Here is an 18,704-nt window from a genome sequence, read left to right as displayed (position 1 = left end):
GCCAGCCTTGTTCCCCGTGGCCGGGGTCAGCTGCACGGCCGTCACACCCAGGCAGCCAGAGGGGCTTCCGTGGTTCGTATTTGTGTTTTTGTGCTCTGGCTGACTGTCCATCCTCTGGGGAGCTGAAGGACTGGGTGCCCTGACTTCGAGCACTTTGTTAGTTTTATTTCGTGTTCTCTTCTTATTGCTCAGAAGGCATTTCTACTCCATCTCTAGCTGTTGTGCCAGAGAACTCAAATGCTTCTGCTGTTGTCACAACCTTTGAAAACTTCACAAGAGAACTGAAAAGAAAATATGAGGTAAAAATGCCCCCAAAATGAAAAGCTATCTCATCATGCCTGTCAAGTGACCAGTTCCTATTATTTGTTGGTACTGTTATTATCTATTATCCTGCTTGTGTGAAGTCTGTTGGGAGGTACATTTCCTTAGCTGTGGTCACTGATTTCGGTGCCTTTGTGCTGTGTGGTTTACCTATTTCATTTGCTGCAGTGGGACCGGATGGGCCTGTATGGGGATCAGACTCTCTGTTTTGGTTTGTCGGTGGCGTTCTCCGACTGAACTGCCGGGAGGCAATGATTTGGTCACAGTGACAGAAAAGGAGGCGGGAGAGGGAACTATGTGGATAAGGAGGTGTCTGGGAAAAGATGCAGGTAGGCAGTGGGTGGGCGGTCAGAGGAGTGTGGCAAATCTTTGTACATTGCCCCAGAACCTTGTCCGCAAGATGAGCTTTGGAAAAATTTCAGTCCTTTCTTTTTCTTTTTCGCTATTGTTTATAAATCCCTAATGAGTTGTTATTAGCACACTTGACAAAAGTGTCTTACCCTAACTTACATTCATTTAACTAACCTGGAAGATCTCTAAAATCTTATTTTCTGCAATATCAATGTAAGCTAATTTATAATGGGCTGTTATTTCAGTATGTGTATTGAGAGCCTGAATATGAGTTCTGCTGCTTAGCTTATCTTTATTATATAGGAAGGTAATTAACATGGTGCCTGATCACAGTTCTTTAGCAGTAACATTTGCTATGAATATTATGTGCTGGTGGCATCTTTTTAATGTAAAGCCTGAGCTCAATTTATGTGGTTTTGGTTAACCCAAATGTGATCATTGTGATTTTGTTGTTATGATTTAGCTTAGGTACAGAAGGAGTACACTTTATTCAAAACGTGCAGAGCAAGCCCCGGATTGCCTAATAAAACTTTTAAACCAGATACATCAGTGCAAGTAAGTGTTTGGTTTCAAAACAAGTTCCTAAGTATGATTGTTCACAAACAGCATTGATGGAACCTTGAGTTGAGAGTTGAGCAGATGTGAGGTTTGATACGTGCTTACTTACCACTTCCAGGGTTTGGGTTCTTCATTCATATGATGAGGGGTTGAACTAAAGGGCCCCTTAAGCCTCTTCATGGTTGGCCACTGTACAATCTCAAAATACTATACTGTCCTTGAAAATTCATAGTCCAGTTGTCAGGCAAGGTAAGCAGCCCAGACATATATGTAAGAAATGCTAGGTCAGTGATAAGTGGTGCAGTAGGATATTACTCAGCCTTGAAAAGGAATGAAATTCTGACACATGCTAGAACATAGATGAACTGGGAGGACATTATGCTCAGTGAAAAAAGCCAGACACAAAAGGATAGTATTATATGATTCCACTCATAAGAAATATCTATCATAGGCAAATTCATAGAGATGGAAGGCAGAATGGAGGTTATCAAGGATTGGGGGAATGGGAAATGGGAAGTTAGTGTTTAATTACTCTGAAGTCTGTTTGGGATGAAGGAAAATTATGGAAATGGATAGTAATGCTAGTTGTACAACATTATGAATGTACTTAAGACCACTGAAATGTGCACTTATTAATGGTTAAAAGGGTGTATATTATGTTATGTATATTTTTCCACAATATAAAAGACCACACATTCATGTGCACAGATGCACAAGTGTGCAAATGCACACACCCCTGTGACCATATTTCCCATGGCAAGAAACACAAAGGTGCCAAGATTTCAGAGAGATGTGAAAGGTGGGAAAGAATAGTGGAGAGATGGATTTCTGTAGTGATTCGAGTTAATCCAGAGCCATTACAATGGAAGTGCTTCTGGAGGGAGCTTTGGGAAACAGACTTGAATGGTATAGGGAGGGCAAGTACAGGGACGGTTCCTTGTTGGAGAGAATGGCCTGTCAGTGAAGGAGGGAGAAAAAGCTATAGCAGATCAGTTCGCTTAACTGAAGTAGAAAGTTTCTTTGGGCAGAATATAAATATGAATAGAAATTTATTTCCTTTCAAACTTTCATCCATGCAATGTCATTTGATTCTCAAAACAGGCCTATGAAGGACTTTGGAATTGTGCAACTGTTGTCTTTTAGGGGGCATACGTTCATCCATGTTTTCATTTAGCAAAAGCACACTGAGGGGCACTGAGGCCTGGCCTCGTGCTGAGTGCAGGAGAGCCGTGAGAATGAGCGTTAGGAGCTTTCTTGCCAGCGGGCAACTTTCAGCCTAACCTGGGAGGCAGAGCTGAGCAAGCAAACAAATACACAGTTTATATGGTGGTTAGAACAGCGGTGGTAGAAATTGCAGAACTAAAATGTAGAGGTGGAAAAGGGCTCATCAGCCAGTGGCAGCTTTAGGGGTGGGTTGTGGCAGGAGAAAGGGGAGCAAGTGGAAGGAGGAAGAAGCAGTAGAGCCGTGGTGATGACACATTGGCTTCTTGCCCTGCTGTGGCCTCCACCTCCTTTTCCCAGGAGTCATCTCTCTTTTGCCCTGCTAAGTATGATTTTGAAATACCAGCTTCCCCTGAGGATGGGCCAGCAGTAAGGGGAGGGAAAAGAGACATGTGTTCTCAAAACAGGAGCTGTCTAGAGAAGCATATCAAGTATTCTTGCAATAAGCAGATTCATTAAGAGTGTCCTTTGTCACATCCAAGCAGTCCCAGTGAAATTTGTTGCTTTTCCTTTATCAGACTGAATAAACTAGAGCAGTTTCACAGTTTCGTTCTTCAAGAGCTGAACAATCTTGAGCAGGACATTCAGGCTCTGAAACACCTTGAGGAGGATGTTCTGGTAAGTTCTTTTGGTTTGGAACATTTTCTACTACTTAAGAGGATCTGTTCCAGCATAGAATAACTGCTAACTACTTAAACAAACCTTTTGTTCAATTTTAGGAATTTTGGGGGAAACAGTCTGATGATCTGAAATCATTCTGTGATCTGCAAGTGCTGAGGTATTTTTTAAAAATATTTTTTCTAGAAACATCTTAGTTGATGTATGAGGTAATGCTTTAGCTGGAATGTAGGTGGTTGACATTGGTAAAACTTCATATAAGTGGTTAACTAGCTGCATCTTTTCAACCAGCCACTTCTGAGGCACTCTGCGAATATAGAGAGTGGCTCAGGATATCAATCTAGAATGTAAATTTTGGAAAGCATAAACAGGATCATCCAAACTTTAGTGGTTTTGCTCCAAATTGTTTTATTTTGAAGCAATTTCTTTAGAAGTTAGAATGAGTAGATTTTGAGGAAAATATTTAATTTCTGAGTAAACAATCGATTTTCAGTTATATATTGAATTGTATTCTTGATACAATGTACTCTAATATCCTACATATGTATATATATGTATATTTAACAACAGTTGGGTTTATCCTGATACACGTCCCTTTCTCTGAAATCACTCAGTGCATATCCTGAGGCCACGGCTTCCTACCCATTTGGAAGATCCCCCCATTCTCTAGATGCAGGGAGTGGGGAAAGGACAGTATGGCCCTTCACTGCTCTGCTTCTGTGCTGGGAGAAATTCTACTGCTTTCTTCCTGTTTGAACAATCAACAGGAGTCCCTATGTACAGTTGTAACTAAGGCTTTACCTGCCAGTAGAGAATTGGCTTCTGTCACAGAAATTGAAGTCAAATAGTTTAGGAAGAACATTATTCTGATCACACCATATATTTTGAACAACAAAGGAACTTTAAAATATTAAGTTGTCCATCCTTCTGTTACTACAGTTAGTTCATTAATAATAACAACAGTATGGACTATAGGTTTTCAAAATTCTTTCACACACAGTCTCCACCCATATACCATTGTATGTGATTGAAGGGGATATCCTTTTAAAACCTTTTTACTACCGAAAACCTTTTAAACCTTTGGTTGTGAATGGTTCTCAAATTTCTTGATTTCAGGACTTCCTAATACCTTTAAATGCATTGAGGATCCCCAAAGCGCTTTTGCTTTATGGGTTAGCTCTATGGATATTTTCCATGTTAAAAACTGAGACTGAAAATTTAAAAATATTTATTTAAAAATAATAGATATAAACCTTTAAATATAGATACAAATAATAGATTTTTTATGAAAGACACCCAGATTTTTCAAAACAAGAAAAACGTGAGAAGAGTAGCATCATTTTACGTTTTTGCAAATCTCTTTAATGTCTGGTTTAATAAAAGATACCTACCTTCTCATTTCTGCTTCTGAATTCAATGCCTTGTGATACCATATATCAGGTAGCCTCTGGAAAACTCCACTACATGCTTGTGGGAGAGTAAGAATGAAACAGCAAATAGTGTCAGCATTATTACCATATTTAACAAAATAGTTTTGACCTCATAGAATCTTTGGAAATTTAGTTTTCTTAGTGGTCCCCAAGGAAAGGTATCCCTTAAGGGGGGGTCCCAAAGGTTCACACTTTGAGAACTGCTGATATAAAGCAATGTTATAGTAAGCATGAGAGAGGATCATATCCCCTTAACTTCTGGAACCTGGAGAATTCACTTATTTTGTTTGAACCCAAGATTTTCAACAACTGTCTCTTCAGTGATTTGTTACACAGATTACACTGTAGCATGTTAGTTACCATTTGCATCCATCTCCCTTGATAACATGTGCCTGTGTAAATTTACAGTACCTCAGAGAACAAAAATAGCTTCTAAATAAACATCTCTCAGGGCTTTGCATTTGCTCTCCTGTACTGCAAACACCTAAGGAGACCACCCTGTGGCTTGCTGATGGGGTGATGGCGGTCCTCTCAGCTCACACTGGGGACTCACCGTGTACTGGGGTCTGGGCTAAGAGCAGGGGGTGCCCATGGGACTTAGGCTGGTTAGCTTGGTCGAGATTTAGTGTCTGGATCTGGTTGGTATCCAGTGTCTCTCCTTCTGTCACATTTGCAGGTCAGTGAGGCTTTACCTGTTTTTCTAGGGGGATAAGGATATCCATCAGACTAAATTTCATCTCCTAGCACAGTGCTGCAAGGAGATAGGGATTCAGTGCTTTGAATGGTGGTCATGAGATGCCTCAGCATGCGTAGTGGGCTAGTGATGATGACAGAGATAATGAATAAAATAGAAGCAAATGAAAATATCAGCCTCTTGTGCTGATTTCCTGGAGTGGTCACTGGCCCTCCTTGGCCAACACCCAGTATAGCAGTCTATGAAATAACTCTGTGGTATGTGTGGGTACATATATGTATTCTTATTTTTAAATTTCCTAATATGAATATAATGAGGTGGACCGATTTTAGGCTTGATCAGATTCAGCCTTCGTGAGGAAAGCCAAAGCCCACTTTCATTCATCCTGGGGTAGGTACAAAGGGTTGCTGTGTTCCGCTGATGTGCATTGGAGCAGGAGAGGTGGGCGCTGCCCTGACACTGTCCGTACCACATCCCTTCCCCTGGGCTTCCTCCTCTTTCACAGTATCTCCCATCCTAGAAATTATCCTTTTGGATCTGGGTCATTCTTTTATTCACTAAATATTTATAACTGAGTTATAGCACTGTGCTTCGAGCACTGTGCTAAATAGGGAGAAACAATAGGTAACACACAGACGTGTTCCTACTTGCATTACAAATAAATGCCTGGAGGAAAGACAGAAGAAAGATAAACAGAATAATCTCAAGTTGACTAAGTGCTTTGATGAATACTAACAAGGTGCTTTGGCAGAGAGCCACAGTGTGAAGTATTAACTCATATAGGATGTGGCCTCTCTGAGAAAATGGCATTTAGGATGAGGTTTCAAGGACAGGAGGAACTGGACTTGTGAACAGTTGAAAGCAACAGGATTGGGCAGGAGGGAAGTTGACGTCTCTTAGGAACTAGACATCCTTGGATCACACTGGTGTAAGTGGGCAGTCGGATGAAGTTGGGAACATAGCCAACTCTCAGGGAGGTAAGGCCTCACTGACCACGGTGAGGAGTCTGAATTTTGTACCAAGGGTGAAGGCAAATATTGATAGGTTTTGAGCAGAGGCATTGGGGATGAGGGTCATATAATTTGATTTATATTTAAAGAATTTGTTCTAGCTGCTGTGTTGAGAATTGATTAACTGAACATTATAAGAAGGAAGATCTACTGTAGGACTTGGAGGTGCTGAGAAATGGAGAGATTCCAGATACATTTTGGAGCTGTATCAATAAATCCCTGACAGATGGGAGCCATTAGGTAAAAGAAGGAGAAATAAGGAAAACTGCTGGGTCTCTGTGTTTAAGCAGTTTGATGCTCGGTGCTGCCAACGAGAGAGAGAGGGTGGTCTTGCCGTGGGAGGAAAGTGTAGGCCTGGCAGAAGTTCATTTGTTAAACTTTAGCTTTCAGATGTCTGTGGACATCCAGGTTTTAATGAGAACCTGGAATAGTGGATAATTTTCCAGGAAAATACAATATAACAAAACAGACACAATTTAACAAACAAAATAGATGGGAAAACTTAGGCAAATATTCACAGAATAGAGAAAGTTGATTAAAAAAATAACTACCCCATAAACATATCACATAAAATATATGTGAACCAGACTGCATCACTGAGAAATTCTACTGGTCCTTTGAAGAAGGACTTTACAACTTTGTCTATTGACCAAATAGTGCTTTAGTACTATTCCATTACATCGAAGAACAGTGGAAATCCCCATATCTTTTTATGAATCCTGCATTACAATACCAAATCCAGCAAAAATTCACATAGAACCATAAAACAATCTCACTTAAAAACTAAGCCAAAATTCCAAGCAAAATATTGGCAAACATAATTTGTAGCAACTTATTAAAGGTATAATATGTCATTGCCAAGTGAGATTTACGCCAGTAGTACAAGATGGTTTGGTGTTAGGGAATCTATTAATACACGAATTACTAATAGAAATAGTATTTCAAGAGGCATTTGAAAAAAATTTGTCATCTGTTTGAGTTTTTATAAATATTGGTAACTAGGTGTTTTGTAGTGTGAAAAGCCAGTCTCATGCTTAATGGAGAAATGCTCTAAGTGCTTTACTCCTAAAATCAGGACCAATGGATGAGGAGACTCAGTAACGTAACAGTGTCGATTCTCACAAGGGAGGGAGGAGAGAAAAGAAACTGAGACAAGGAAACAAGCTCTCACCTGACTATTAGGACACTAACCCCACTCTCGAGGGCTCTACACTCACGACCTCATTTAACCCTAATTACTCCCAATTACACTCCACTTCCTGATACCATCACGTGGTGGGAGGGGGGTTCAGCATATGCACCTGAGAGGTGGGGGACACAAATGTTCAGTCCATAAGGGGCCGTCAGCGGATTGACAGTCTCAGTGGGTCAGAAGCTGTGGGGTGGTGAGCAGGTGACTTAGAAAGGCCATGAAGGTGTGGCTAGAAAGTGAGGTGCCGGGAATCAAGATCTCGGAGGTGGGAGTCTGATGACAACATCTGCAAGGGCTCAGCCGTGGCGAGGCGAGGAAAACGCTCTGAGGGGGCGCGGAGCAGCCAGAGTGCCGAGCTGTGTCCTTCCAGACGGTGTTGTGGTAACTGAAGGCTGGCAGGGACCGGCGCCGAGTGCACAAGGGTGCAGGGGGCAGGAGCATCACTGAGAGGGATGGCCTAGTGTCAGGAGGGCAGCTTCTACAGGAGGGGGAGCCGCAGTCGGCCGTGGGGAGCAAGGAGGGCCCTGAAGTAATAGGACAGCAGGGGGGGAGAATGCTTGGAATTGAGAGGTGGCACCCTCAGCAGTCAGCCACATGTTAGTCCCAAGGAGGAGGCAGGGAGGTACTCTCTCCCGAGAAGAGGCCGAGGGTATTAGGGGGTGTGCTGACAGCCGGAGCTGTCGGGGCGGGAGAGGGAGCCGCAGGGAGGACGGGGGTTGGGGGCCCGGGAGGCGGGGTCCAGCAGCATTCATGACCCTGGCCATGGCCCCAGCTGTCTTTCCGCAGTTGCTGAGGCAGAGAGGGGTTCCGGGCTGGATGGCGCTGACTTTGAGAGAGTATTAAGGGAAGATGTTTACAGAATTAGTCCTGTGAGTCCTAGTGCTTCCCTGGAGGGGCCTGTGGCTCACGGGCCCCATTCCATGAGCCTTCAGGCGGTGTGGTGAGGCCCACCGAGTAAGTAAATACGGGCTGTGTAGGATAGGCACTGACTACTCCGCTCTTGGATTTTGTCACTTTAAGGGCAACCCTCTTGCCCCATTGGACCCTTTGAATAGTTTCGCTCATTCCCACAGCACTGAACAGTGGGGCTTCTATACAGATACCGACTTGAGATTTTCTTCAATTCAGAGGTCTGAACTAGAGTCCCTAAGTCCACCATATCCAAATGCATTTTTATAAGAATACAATTCCATTTGCCTTAAAGAGTACAGTAATTATACTAACAGGCGTGTTTTGTTTCATTTTACTTGAGAGCAAAAGAAGTGGGTGCTTTTTTTTTTTAAAACTCCCACCGTGTCCAAAGCTGTGCATTCTGATTTTTGACCCAGCAATTCCACTGATGCCTAAGCTAGCAGGTATTTGTCTCCATTTACTGGCCCAGACTGGGTCGCCTGGGCCTCCCTCACCGGGAACAAATCGGGGGAGGTGAGAATTTAACTGTTACTGTCCTCCCAAAAAGTGGGGTTCTGCAAATAAGGAAGAAGGGGAGAGTAGATGCTCAGTAGCTATCTAGTAACGTCTGTCAGGCCTCAATCAAGTCACATGTGCTGAACACAGAGAACATGGGAGAAAGAATTTAAATGACACCAGTGATTTTGCCTGCATTCTTGTCAGTAAGTGTGCACCCTAGTCTGTGCATAGAACAGGAGAACCTGTTCCGTCATGGATATCAGCTCCTATCTACCTCTTGTTTTATGAACGCTGAATTGGGTTCCATGCCAGTTGGTTATTAACAACATGCATTTTCACACAGCGTGGCCCCAAAAGTCAGCGCAGGCCCCTCATCTGGTACTCTACCCAAGAAACAGGTGCCTTTCCTCTAACACCAGAGGAAAAAATAATCAAGTGTGTTAGTCTGTTGAGAGGCTGCACGTACATCTTCAAAGTGGCACATGTATGAGTTTTTTGACCCTGATTCTGGCTCCAGCCTGTCTCCACCCAGTGCACTGACTAGCTCCCAGCAGCCACATAAGGTGATGTCTGAGTTGGGGACAGAGACATTGTCATAAAGGCTGACATTCCTCTTGGCTCACTGACTTCTGAGGGACCAGAAGGGGATAGCCTGGGCTCACCTAACTGCTCTTTTCTTTCCCTTCCCTCCAGCCTGAGTCTCCTGGAGAAGACGCAGCAGTCCCCGGACCCAGAGGCCCTGCTTTAGCCCTGTGCGCGCCTTCATTTTGCTCCACTCCTCCCGGGAGCCTGGAGAGCTGCCGAGTTAGAATAGAACAGACCGTGTTGTTAGTTTGTGTTACTGTCCATTTGTTCATGGAAGTTATCCTTTGTATTAAAATTTGGTCAGAAAATAGGATGTTCAGGATGTTTATCAACTTGCTTTTTTTTAAAAAAAATGCTTTTAGAAGTAAATTTGATTTGTGAGGTGTGTCTTCAAGTTTTGTGGGAAGAAAAACTTAGCAGCTTCTGTATATATTGCTATTTAGTGTGTCTTTTTGAGGGAGAATTTAATTTGTGAGGAAAATAGCTCAAGGAAAATGGTGTCGTATTTTGAAATAGTTATTATTTAATTGATTTGCAAACATCCTAGTTTCTCCAGCACTATAACAAAACTTCCGGCTTTAGCAGAAGAGAACTATTCCTCGTGTTATAATTACTAAATGCTCCAATAAAGCCTCAGTGCATGACATTATGTATACCGTTGAATGTTTGAATTTATTTTAAAGAAATGAGATCTACATGGTTTAAAGCCATCTACAAAGTAATTTTGTTCAGGATTGGATAAGTACTAAGATTATAGACTGAAGATAGTTTTTCATGATATAACTTAGTCATTGATATAATGTAGCTTATTTATTTATAGTTAAGTCTGCCAAAACAAATGTTTACAACCCCGATTTCTTTCTCTTTTTAGAATTTTTTAATGGGTTATGTTTTAGTATATTCATTTAAAAAATGTTTATTGAAGTGTAGTTGACGTACTATATTTGTTTCAGGTACACAACATATTGATTTCAACAAATATATACATTACAAAATGCTCACCATGATATAGTTACCTTCTGTCCCTGTACAAAGTTATCACAGTATTATTGATGATATTCCCTGTGCTTACTTTTCATCCTTGTAACTTATTATAACTGGAAGTTTGTAGTTTCTATTTCACCCATCCTTCCACCCTCTCCCCTATGGCAACCACCAGTTGTTCTCCGTACTAATCTGTTTCTGAGTTTTTGTTTTGTTTTTGTTCCTTTTTGTTTGTTTTTTAGATTCTACATATAAGTGAAATCATTCAGTGTCTGACTTATTTCATTTAGTATAATACCCTTTAGTTACATGTTGTCAAAAATGGCAAGAGTTCAATCATTTTTAAGGAGGAGTGATATTCCACTGTGTATTTGTAGCACATCTTCTTTACCCACCCATCTATAGATGGACACTTAGGTTGCTTCGATATTTCGGCTATTGTAAATGTGGCGATAAACATAGAGGTGCATGTGTCTTTTCAAATTAGTGACTTTGTTTTCTTTGGATAAATACCCAGAAGTGCAATTGCTGGGTCATGTGGTATTTCTGTTTTAAATTTTTCGGGGAACCTTCATACTCCTTTCTCCAATGGCTGCATCAGTTTACATTCCCATCAACAGTGCACAAGGGTCTCTTTTCTCCATGTCCTTGTCAACATTTGTTATTTCTTGCCTTGTTGATGTTAGCCATTCTGAGTTGTGTGAGTTAATATCTTGGTTTGACTTGCATTTCCCTAATGATTAGCAATGTTGAGCATCTTTGTGTGTCTGCTGGCCATCTGTATGTCTTCTTTGAAAAAATGTCTATTCAGCTCTTCTGCCTATTTTAAAATCACATTATTTGTTTCTTTGGTGTTTTGTTGTAAGCTTTCTGCAGTAAAAGAGGACTTATTGTTTCGAGTCCAAAGGATCTGTTAGCCTCATTTCATTTAGGTATGTCCAATTCAGGGCTTGCAATTTCTGGTGACCTGGAGTTTTATGGATTTTAGTGCCACTACACTGATTATCTTCATTGAAGGCCATCTAAAGAATATATATGACTTCTGATAACCAGCGAATATATATTTGAGTGCTGTTTTCTCCCAGGCCTTGAGTTAGCTCACAAGGTGGATGTTAATATGAGTGAGATGTGGTCTGAGCTAGTAAGAACTTAATCTAAAGACACCCAGGTAACTGGAAATCTCAAGACCGTGTGTGGCAAGTGCCATAAATGACATGTGAACTGAGCACTGTCCGAGTTGTGAGGAGGGAGAGGTCGTTTTCCTTGGCGCCCTGGAGGAGAGGTACTATCTGAGATAGATCTGGAAAGACTTAGAGAGGGTTTTTCTAGGGTTAGCAAAGAGGGACTAACATGAACAATGGAACAGAGGCAGGAAGATGCAGAATTTGTTTGAGGCCAGAATTAGTGGAAATTAAATTAGGCAAGGCCCAAACTGAAGAGCCTTGACTGGCTTGATCAGAAGGACTTGATTCTGTAGATGAAAAAGAGCCGCTGATGACTTTGTAAGGAACGATAAAATGAACATGGCGGTTTAGGATGATTAATCTGGTAGCAGTATGAAGACTGAATTGAATTTTCCAGAAGGTTATAATGGCAATAAAGATGTCCACTGGAAGAGAGGTACTGGGGGTGAGAGGGAAGGGACCTCTGTGATTGCTCATGGCAGGTGCAAGATTTTAAGAGCAAATTTTGAGGAGGGGTTGATGGAAGTTGCAAAAACCATGAGCTTGAGATATTGGGGTGATCTCCTTGCACATTCCCCCCAAAAGTCTCCATTCAACAACGTTTGGTTCAGTGACTCTGTATAGAGCCCTCACTGTGCACCAAGCTCTGTGCTGGCATGGATGTGGTCCATAATGATACCAGCGCTGGCCTCGGAGCCAGCAGAGTGACGGGAGCAGACACCCAAGGAAACACGGGAAGCAGGGTGATGAGTGCTGAGCCGGGCTGTGTGGGAGGAGTGAGGGGTGGCGGGATGCAGGGAGGAGGCTCTCCTTGCCCGACCCTGGTGACTGAGTCCCACTCCTTGGGGACCATGCCCAGCTCTGGATCATTGCTCACCTCCTTTCTGACCCACACAGCCCACTGAACCCCATTACCCAGCAGTGGCCCCAGCCCTATTCATCATTTCCAATATTCCCCTGTGCTCGAACCATCCATCCTCTGGAGTGGCTCTTCCCAGCACTCATTTCTGACCTCACATTTCTGCCACACAGGCCTTCTCCTAAGTTTCACCCCTTTGAACATGAGCCAGGGGCCTGGACTACCCTCCTGTCTTCCCGCCCTTCCACCCTCTGGGCTCCTTCCCCGCCTTCCTGGGCCAGTTCTCCAAGGTTCAGGGCTCCACTGGGCTGCCCTCAGTGTGGGCTTTCTTTGAGGGCATCGATGAATGACTATAGGGTGAAGTAGCAGTGGAGCACGTTCTGAGTGTTTCCTGCAGAAAGAAGGCGGACCCCAGGCACGGCTTTCCTGCTGCCCTGCCAAAGGGCGGGTCAGGGGTTGGCCACTGGCTCCTTACCCCCAACCTGCAAATGCAGCCAGACTGCCTCAACTCTTTGTCGAGCGTGCACACACACACACACACACACACCTCACTCACACAGGATCATTTGATCTGTCAGCAACTCCTATAGCTGTTCCTTTATGTCCCCAATTCTTAGACATTATTTTCATGTGGCTTCTTTGATTTTTTTTTTTCTTTGCATTCAGTCTAAAGCCCCCTGTCATTTGCTAATTGCTTCCCATTAGTTCTCTGGGAAGGCTGGCCTTCTCTTTCTCATTTCCTTGTCTTCTTGCAAGCATGGTTGGCTTCCTGAGCCCCAGTGCATTTGCACCTGCCTGCTAGACAGGCCCCACGTGGGAATTGTGTGTGCATCTTAAACTGAATGTCCACAACTGCCTCTCCTCTGCTGCCCCAACCCCATCTCCAGCCCAGCCCAGACCTGCCGTGCTGAGCTCATGGAGTCGCCATCCATAGTCTCTAAGCTCAGTGTCCTGGGTTTCACTCTTCCTGCCTCAGTGTTGCAGTAGCCCCAAATAAAAATCCCCTGTATGATCTGGCCTAGATTTTCCCCAATTCTCTGCTCCGGTGTTTCCTAGCTCCTCTCTGTTCCCAGTAACTCAAGGCATCTGCCTGCAACACCCATGTAGCCCAGCCCCCCGCCAAATACCGGGAGGGCTTCTGGTTGCCATGGCACTCACAGCTGTACAAGTTCAGCTCACCTCCTACCCCTACCAGCTCACCTCCTACCCCTAACTGTGGCAAAATGCTGAAGCCTGCTCTTTATTACTGGGAGTTTCCGGAATGTGCTATGACAGCGCTGTCTCTTGTCGCTCCCTATCTCTGCTTCTGCTGGAAAAGTGGAACTGCTCTTCACACAGTTCTCCCCTAACTGTGCTTCCAGGCCTAGCTCCAGGTCTGTTTCCCAGCCTCCCATCCCAGGAGCCAGTTAACCAGCCCCTCCTCTGGGCTTGCTCAGCAACGTTGCTCAGTGAGATCCTGCTTGGCTCGTGGTGTGGTGGGAGCTGGCTTGCTGGTGCATGGCCTGACCTGCTCACTGCTGTGCCTCAGCAGAAATGAAATGACCTGATTAGCAATCTCAGGAGGAGACAGAAGCAAGAGAACCTCCAGGCTCCTTCAGGATCTTAGAAGCCAAAGGACAAGAGAATTTGGAGAATGAGGCTGATAACCTTTTCGTGTGGCAGTGAGGTCAAGAAAGGTAGGAACAAGTCCTGGGGTCTTGGTTGTTTTACCAAGGGTGTGTGTGATGACTCGTTTTATGTGTCCTAGACTGTGGTGCCCATTTGCTTAAACATCAGTGTGGGTGTTGTGTGAAGGTATTTTTTAGATATGATTGACATTTAAATCAGTAGGCTTTGAGTCAGCTGAATACCCTCCATCGCAGGGGTGGGCCTCATCCAGGCAGCTGAAGGCCTTAAGAGCAAAGACTGAGGTTGCCCAGGAAGCAGCAGTTCTGCCTTAAGGTTGCAGCATCGAAACCCTGCCTGAGTGTCCAGCCTATTGGCTAGCCCCACAGCTATCACACTTGCCAGCACCTACATTTGTGTGGGCCAGTTGCTTAAAATAACACCCATTTTACCTCTGAACAGCAAGGTTTTGAACTGCGTGAGTCCACTTGTATGTGTATGTTTTTCAATAAATACATTGGGAAGTTTTTTTGGAGATTTGAGACAATTTGGAAAAAAACATTTTTTTCTCTAGCAGAGGTATACACTTGCAGAGCTTTTATTGTAAGTACATGTAATACATATAACATACAGAGAATGTATTAATTGGCTGTTCATGTTACCAGTAAGGCTTCCAGTCAAGGCGGGCTAAGAGTACAGTAGGGGACTCAAAAGTTATATATGGATTTTTGACTGTATCAGGGGTTTGGTGCCCCTAATCTTTGTATTGTTCAAGGGTCAAGTGTGTGTGTGTGTAGCTCTCTCTATGGATCTGTATCTATATCTCTTGTTGCTTCTGTGTCTCTGGATAATCCCAGCTAATACAGGGTGGCTCTTAAGTCAGTTTAGCTGGACCTTTCCCAGGAGCCCAAGAGATGAAAGATGGTGTGTGTAGGTGTGGATAAAATGAAAGTTCCTGTGGCCAGGATTCTCACCTGTCCCTGGTTGGCTAGCTCACTACATAGGTGTGGGCAATACATTGTTATTGACTATATAAAGAGCTCTGCCCAGTGCTCTGGGTGACACGGTGGCATGGCTGCAAGGCTGCAGGAGAGAGGCGGTAGAGACACTAGTGCTCAACCTACCGCCAGGAGAACAAGCTGGGTAATAAACTCTTTCACCCCAAGGATGTTTTACTGTTGTTTTCTTTGGTCACATTGAATCCATAGTGAATTTTCCCGGGGCTGAAACCCATTGGCAAGACAGCATGTATTATAAAGCAGGGTGAGTGGATAGTGGGTCAATGTGGTAAGAATATATGGACAAGTGTCAATGAATTTTGACACTTTTTTAATGCTTTTTAGAAAACTAGTTTATGGAAGTAAAGCAGTAAATTTCCAAGGTGCAAAAACTCAGCTTTGCATTAGGTGAAGAGTAGCTGGGAAAGTTGCTTCCACATGGACTGAGATTTATTCAATAGAAGGCTCAGCAACGCTTGGGCAGGCTCTTAATTTTTTTTGTCATTTAATGGATTGATTCTTCCACTTATGATATGGTCATTATTATCCACCTGATGATGGAGAAATAAGCTGTGTCTGCAATCCAGAGAACTGGTCACGATTGGCTGAAGCCCTTTTTACTGGGGCTCATAAGCTAGTCAGGTGCTTGCCGTGCGGTTTTCCCACGGGGCCGCTGTGCTTATTTATGGGGCACAGGTGTTTTTGATTGTTTTAATAGGATGTGGTGGCTTTGTAGTGTGCTGACTTCTCTAGGCAGAACTGGTTTCCCAGAATCTCTGCTCCTGTATGATTTAGTTAGAGTGGATCACAGAGAGAGTCCAAGTGGAGGTTTGGAGGGCAGAGTAATGGGACTGCGTTTTGTAGTGCACGTGAGGTGTTGCCCATCTGCTGACTCACCTCCATGTTGGGAGGCCGCCCCTGGGCCCGCGACTCCTCTGCCTTACGCATCCTCCGTCAGCGTCTCCTCCTGGACCAGGTGTGCCTGGAGCTCTGTGATATGGGCCCAGGTGTGTGTGCAGCTCTGCAACACAGGCCCTAGCTTCTGCAGGACACCCGTCCCCAAGGTGTGAGGCAACAAGCCTGACAGGGACAAGCCTGTCCCAGGGGACTGCAGCTCATGCTGTGGGCTCCAGCTTGCTCTCGATCTCACCACTCTGCACCCATCTTCCCTGGCCAATTGCCTGCACTGTGGATGTCAAGCTGTAACATCAGACACTGGGACATCCTCACAGAAGCTGCTTACCCACTCCGAACCGAGTAAGGTAGAATCCCTTTATGGGTGTATGTGAGTATCTCCTAGAGGTTGTACCTCTCAGATTCGGGACCTTAACACACAGGGCAATAGATTCTCCTTTTGTAATCACAGAAAAATTCTCCTTTTGTTACCCCAAGGAGAAACAAAATATGCTTCAAAAGTATTATTATTCAGTTTTAGTGAGGTTCTTTTGATTGTCTTTGTCATTTTCTCAAGCCAGGAACAGTAGGGGCACTGTGAGCTGGATCAGAAGTAAATAGTCGTCTCCATACCCACATGCAGTACCCCATGCAAATGATGTGGGTCTGTGAATCCTGACATGTTGAACGGTTAACATAAATAGCACATTCTAACAATGTGATAACTGCCTGTTTTCCTTCTAAGAGGTGTCTGCTAGACTGAGCTCCTTAACAGCAGAGACCTTGTCTGTTTTCTTCACTGTTTGATCCCATACCCCAGGCGTGCAGGGGAGGCACTCAAGAAATGCTGGTGGAACTGTAACTCCTACGAGAATCCTAAGTGTTCAACCTCTGGAATTTCCTTGATCAAAGTTCCCTCCTTGTCTATTTGGAGAATTATTTAGCCCTTAAAACTAAGCTCAGGCATTATCTCCTTTAGGAAAGTGTTCTTGGTAAGCTGTTTTCAACACTTTCATTATTTTACAATGGAATATTTCTCCATCCACTTCACCAGATTGTGAACTTGAAGGGCAGATATTTCATTTGGGTCACTTCTGTATCTCTAGCGTAATACACACCACTGGGCAAGGTAGATTTGATAAATTTTTCAGTTGAACATGACCATTTCCAGAGTTTATCCAAGTCCATAGGACTAAACTAGCTTTAAAAAAAAAGGGCAAGCTCTACATGGGCTATCTTTGGTATGCTTATATCTTTCAGAGAAATTTGGAACTTCTAATATTTGTTACCAGGGTCACAGCCAACAATGTTAAGTTCATTTCCCTCTTGGTGTATGCAAAACTGCAGAATTGTTCCTTTTGTTGTTCTATGCTCAGTAGTCACAGATTCAAACGCCTTCAGGGGTCAGCTAGGTTAACAGGCTGAGGGTCAAAAAATGAGTGGTTACTGTGGCAAATACAGGAGCAAAGCCCATCTCAGGGCTACAGACAGTGGTGCCTGCAAAGAGCCAGGGTCTGTGCCCAGAGCTGGGAGTGCCAGGGGCTGGCTGAGCTTTGCCTCGCCCTCAATATGCATGGGCTCCCAGTGGGTTGCTCCAAAGAGCCGTAATGGCTGCATCTGCAGATTGCTCAAGGAGGGTATGACTTCAGATTGACTTGTTCACTTGGCGTATTCCCAATGTTCCCTTGGTACAGTTTAAGACAGAAAAATGACCTACAAATCAATAGGTTTTACTTTTTTCTTCCCCATGACCAAAGGTCAGGTACTCTGAAAGTCAAGGGGGTAGGTGGCTGTGGTTGGTCTTATAAGAGTCATTATTTCCTTGCATGCTCTGGAGTAGAATTCCCCTCAAATACAGGAATGTACTTTGATTCTTTAAGAAAACCTGCTGTGATAAAACACACTATTATACAAAGAAACAAACAGTGCTTATTATGAATAACCAATTCTTTTAATTTGCCATCTTTTAAATTATAGTTATTAACGAATTTATGATAAAATTTCATTATTAAAAATTAGCACAAAATTTTAAAGAATTGATTCCATGCACTGTTTAACATAAGGAAACACCAGTGAGTTAGGAGGGGGCTCTTTAAAACGTCCACTTTCCCCACTCAGATAGTTTCCCCCTGAGTGCCCCCCCCTTGTTTTCTTCTCCACTCCTGCCCCATCCCTGTTACTTTCCAGAAATTTCTAAGTTGACTTTGAGTACATCTTTTGTAGTTGTTAGTACCTGCATCTTGTTCTCTTCAACGTCACATTAAAACTCTACTCTGCATGTCAACACAATGCCGATCTGTGACCCTGCCCCACAACCTTGGCTGAAGTCTCCCCTGGCCTCACCGTGGTCACATGCAGCTCACATGCTCACTCCTGAGCTGAACAGCCTCTCTGCCTGTCTGGGGACTCTGCAATCCAGGTGTCAGAGCATTGCTGTTGTTTCTGCCTGACTTTGTCTTCTCCGCCAAACCAGTTCTCTCCCAAACCAGTTCTCTCCCTGGGGTTATTCGATACAGCAATTTGTTCATTATAACCTTTTTATCCTTTGCACATCTAACTGGTCCTGAAGTGTTGTGAATGACCGTTTTTTGAAATAGTTTAACTTGGTATATGAATACTATGTAAGGGTACATAAAAGGCTGTTGCTTATTGAAATGGAGGAAGAATTAAACTTCTAAAATTAATTGCTAAAATATTGTTTTATTGTTCAAAAAATTGCTGAATTTTTAGCATGCCATGCAGGCATACATTTTAACTTCTTTGAACCAAATAAGAAAAATTGCAACATGC

General features: G+C 43.5%; 1 protein-coding gene across 1 annotated transcript in view; it reads left to right on the top strand.

Moving 5' to 3' along the window:
• The window catches only part of SYCP2L (synaptonemal complex protein 2 like), a 95,528-nt gene extending 85,975 nt beyond the window's left edge, over nucleotides 1-9,553 (top strand). Inside the window, exons 25-29 of the mRNA XM_036888761.2 lie at nucleotides 193-299; nucleotides 1,136-1,227; nucleotides 2,970-3,069; nucleotides 3,171-3,229; nucleotides 9,499-9,553. Of these exons, the coding sequence (XP_036744656.2) occupies nucleotides 193-299; nucleotides 1,136-1,227; nucleotides 2,970-3,069; nucleotides 3,171-3,229; nucleotides 9,499-9,553 (413 nt within the window). The remainder of the gene's footprint in view (nucleotides 1-192; nucleotides 300-1,135; nucleotides 1,228-2,969; nucleotides 3,070-3,170; nucleotides 3,230-9,498) is intronic.
• Nucleotides 9,554-18,704: the final 9,151 nt, after the last annotated feature.

The sequence above is a fragment of the Manis pentadactyla genome, chromosome 16, assembly GCF_030020395.1.
Source record: "Manis pentadactyla isolate mManPen7 chromosome 16, mManPen7.hap1, whole genome shotgun sequence".
In the NCBI taxonomy this organism is placed as follows: Eukaryota; Metazoa; Chordata; class Mammalia; order Pholidota; family Manidae; genus Manis; species Manis pentadactyla.
This window is presented reverse-complemented; position numbering and strand designations above follow the sequence as displayed.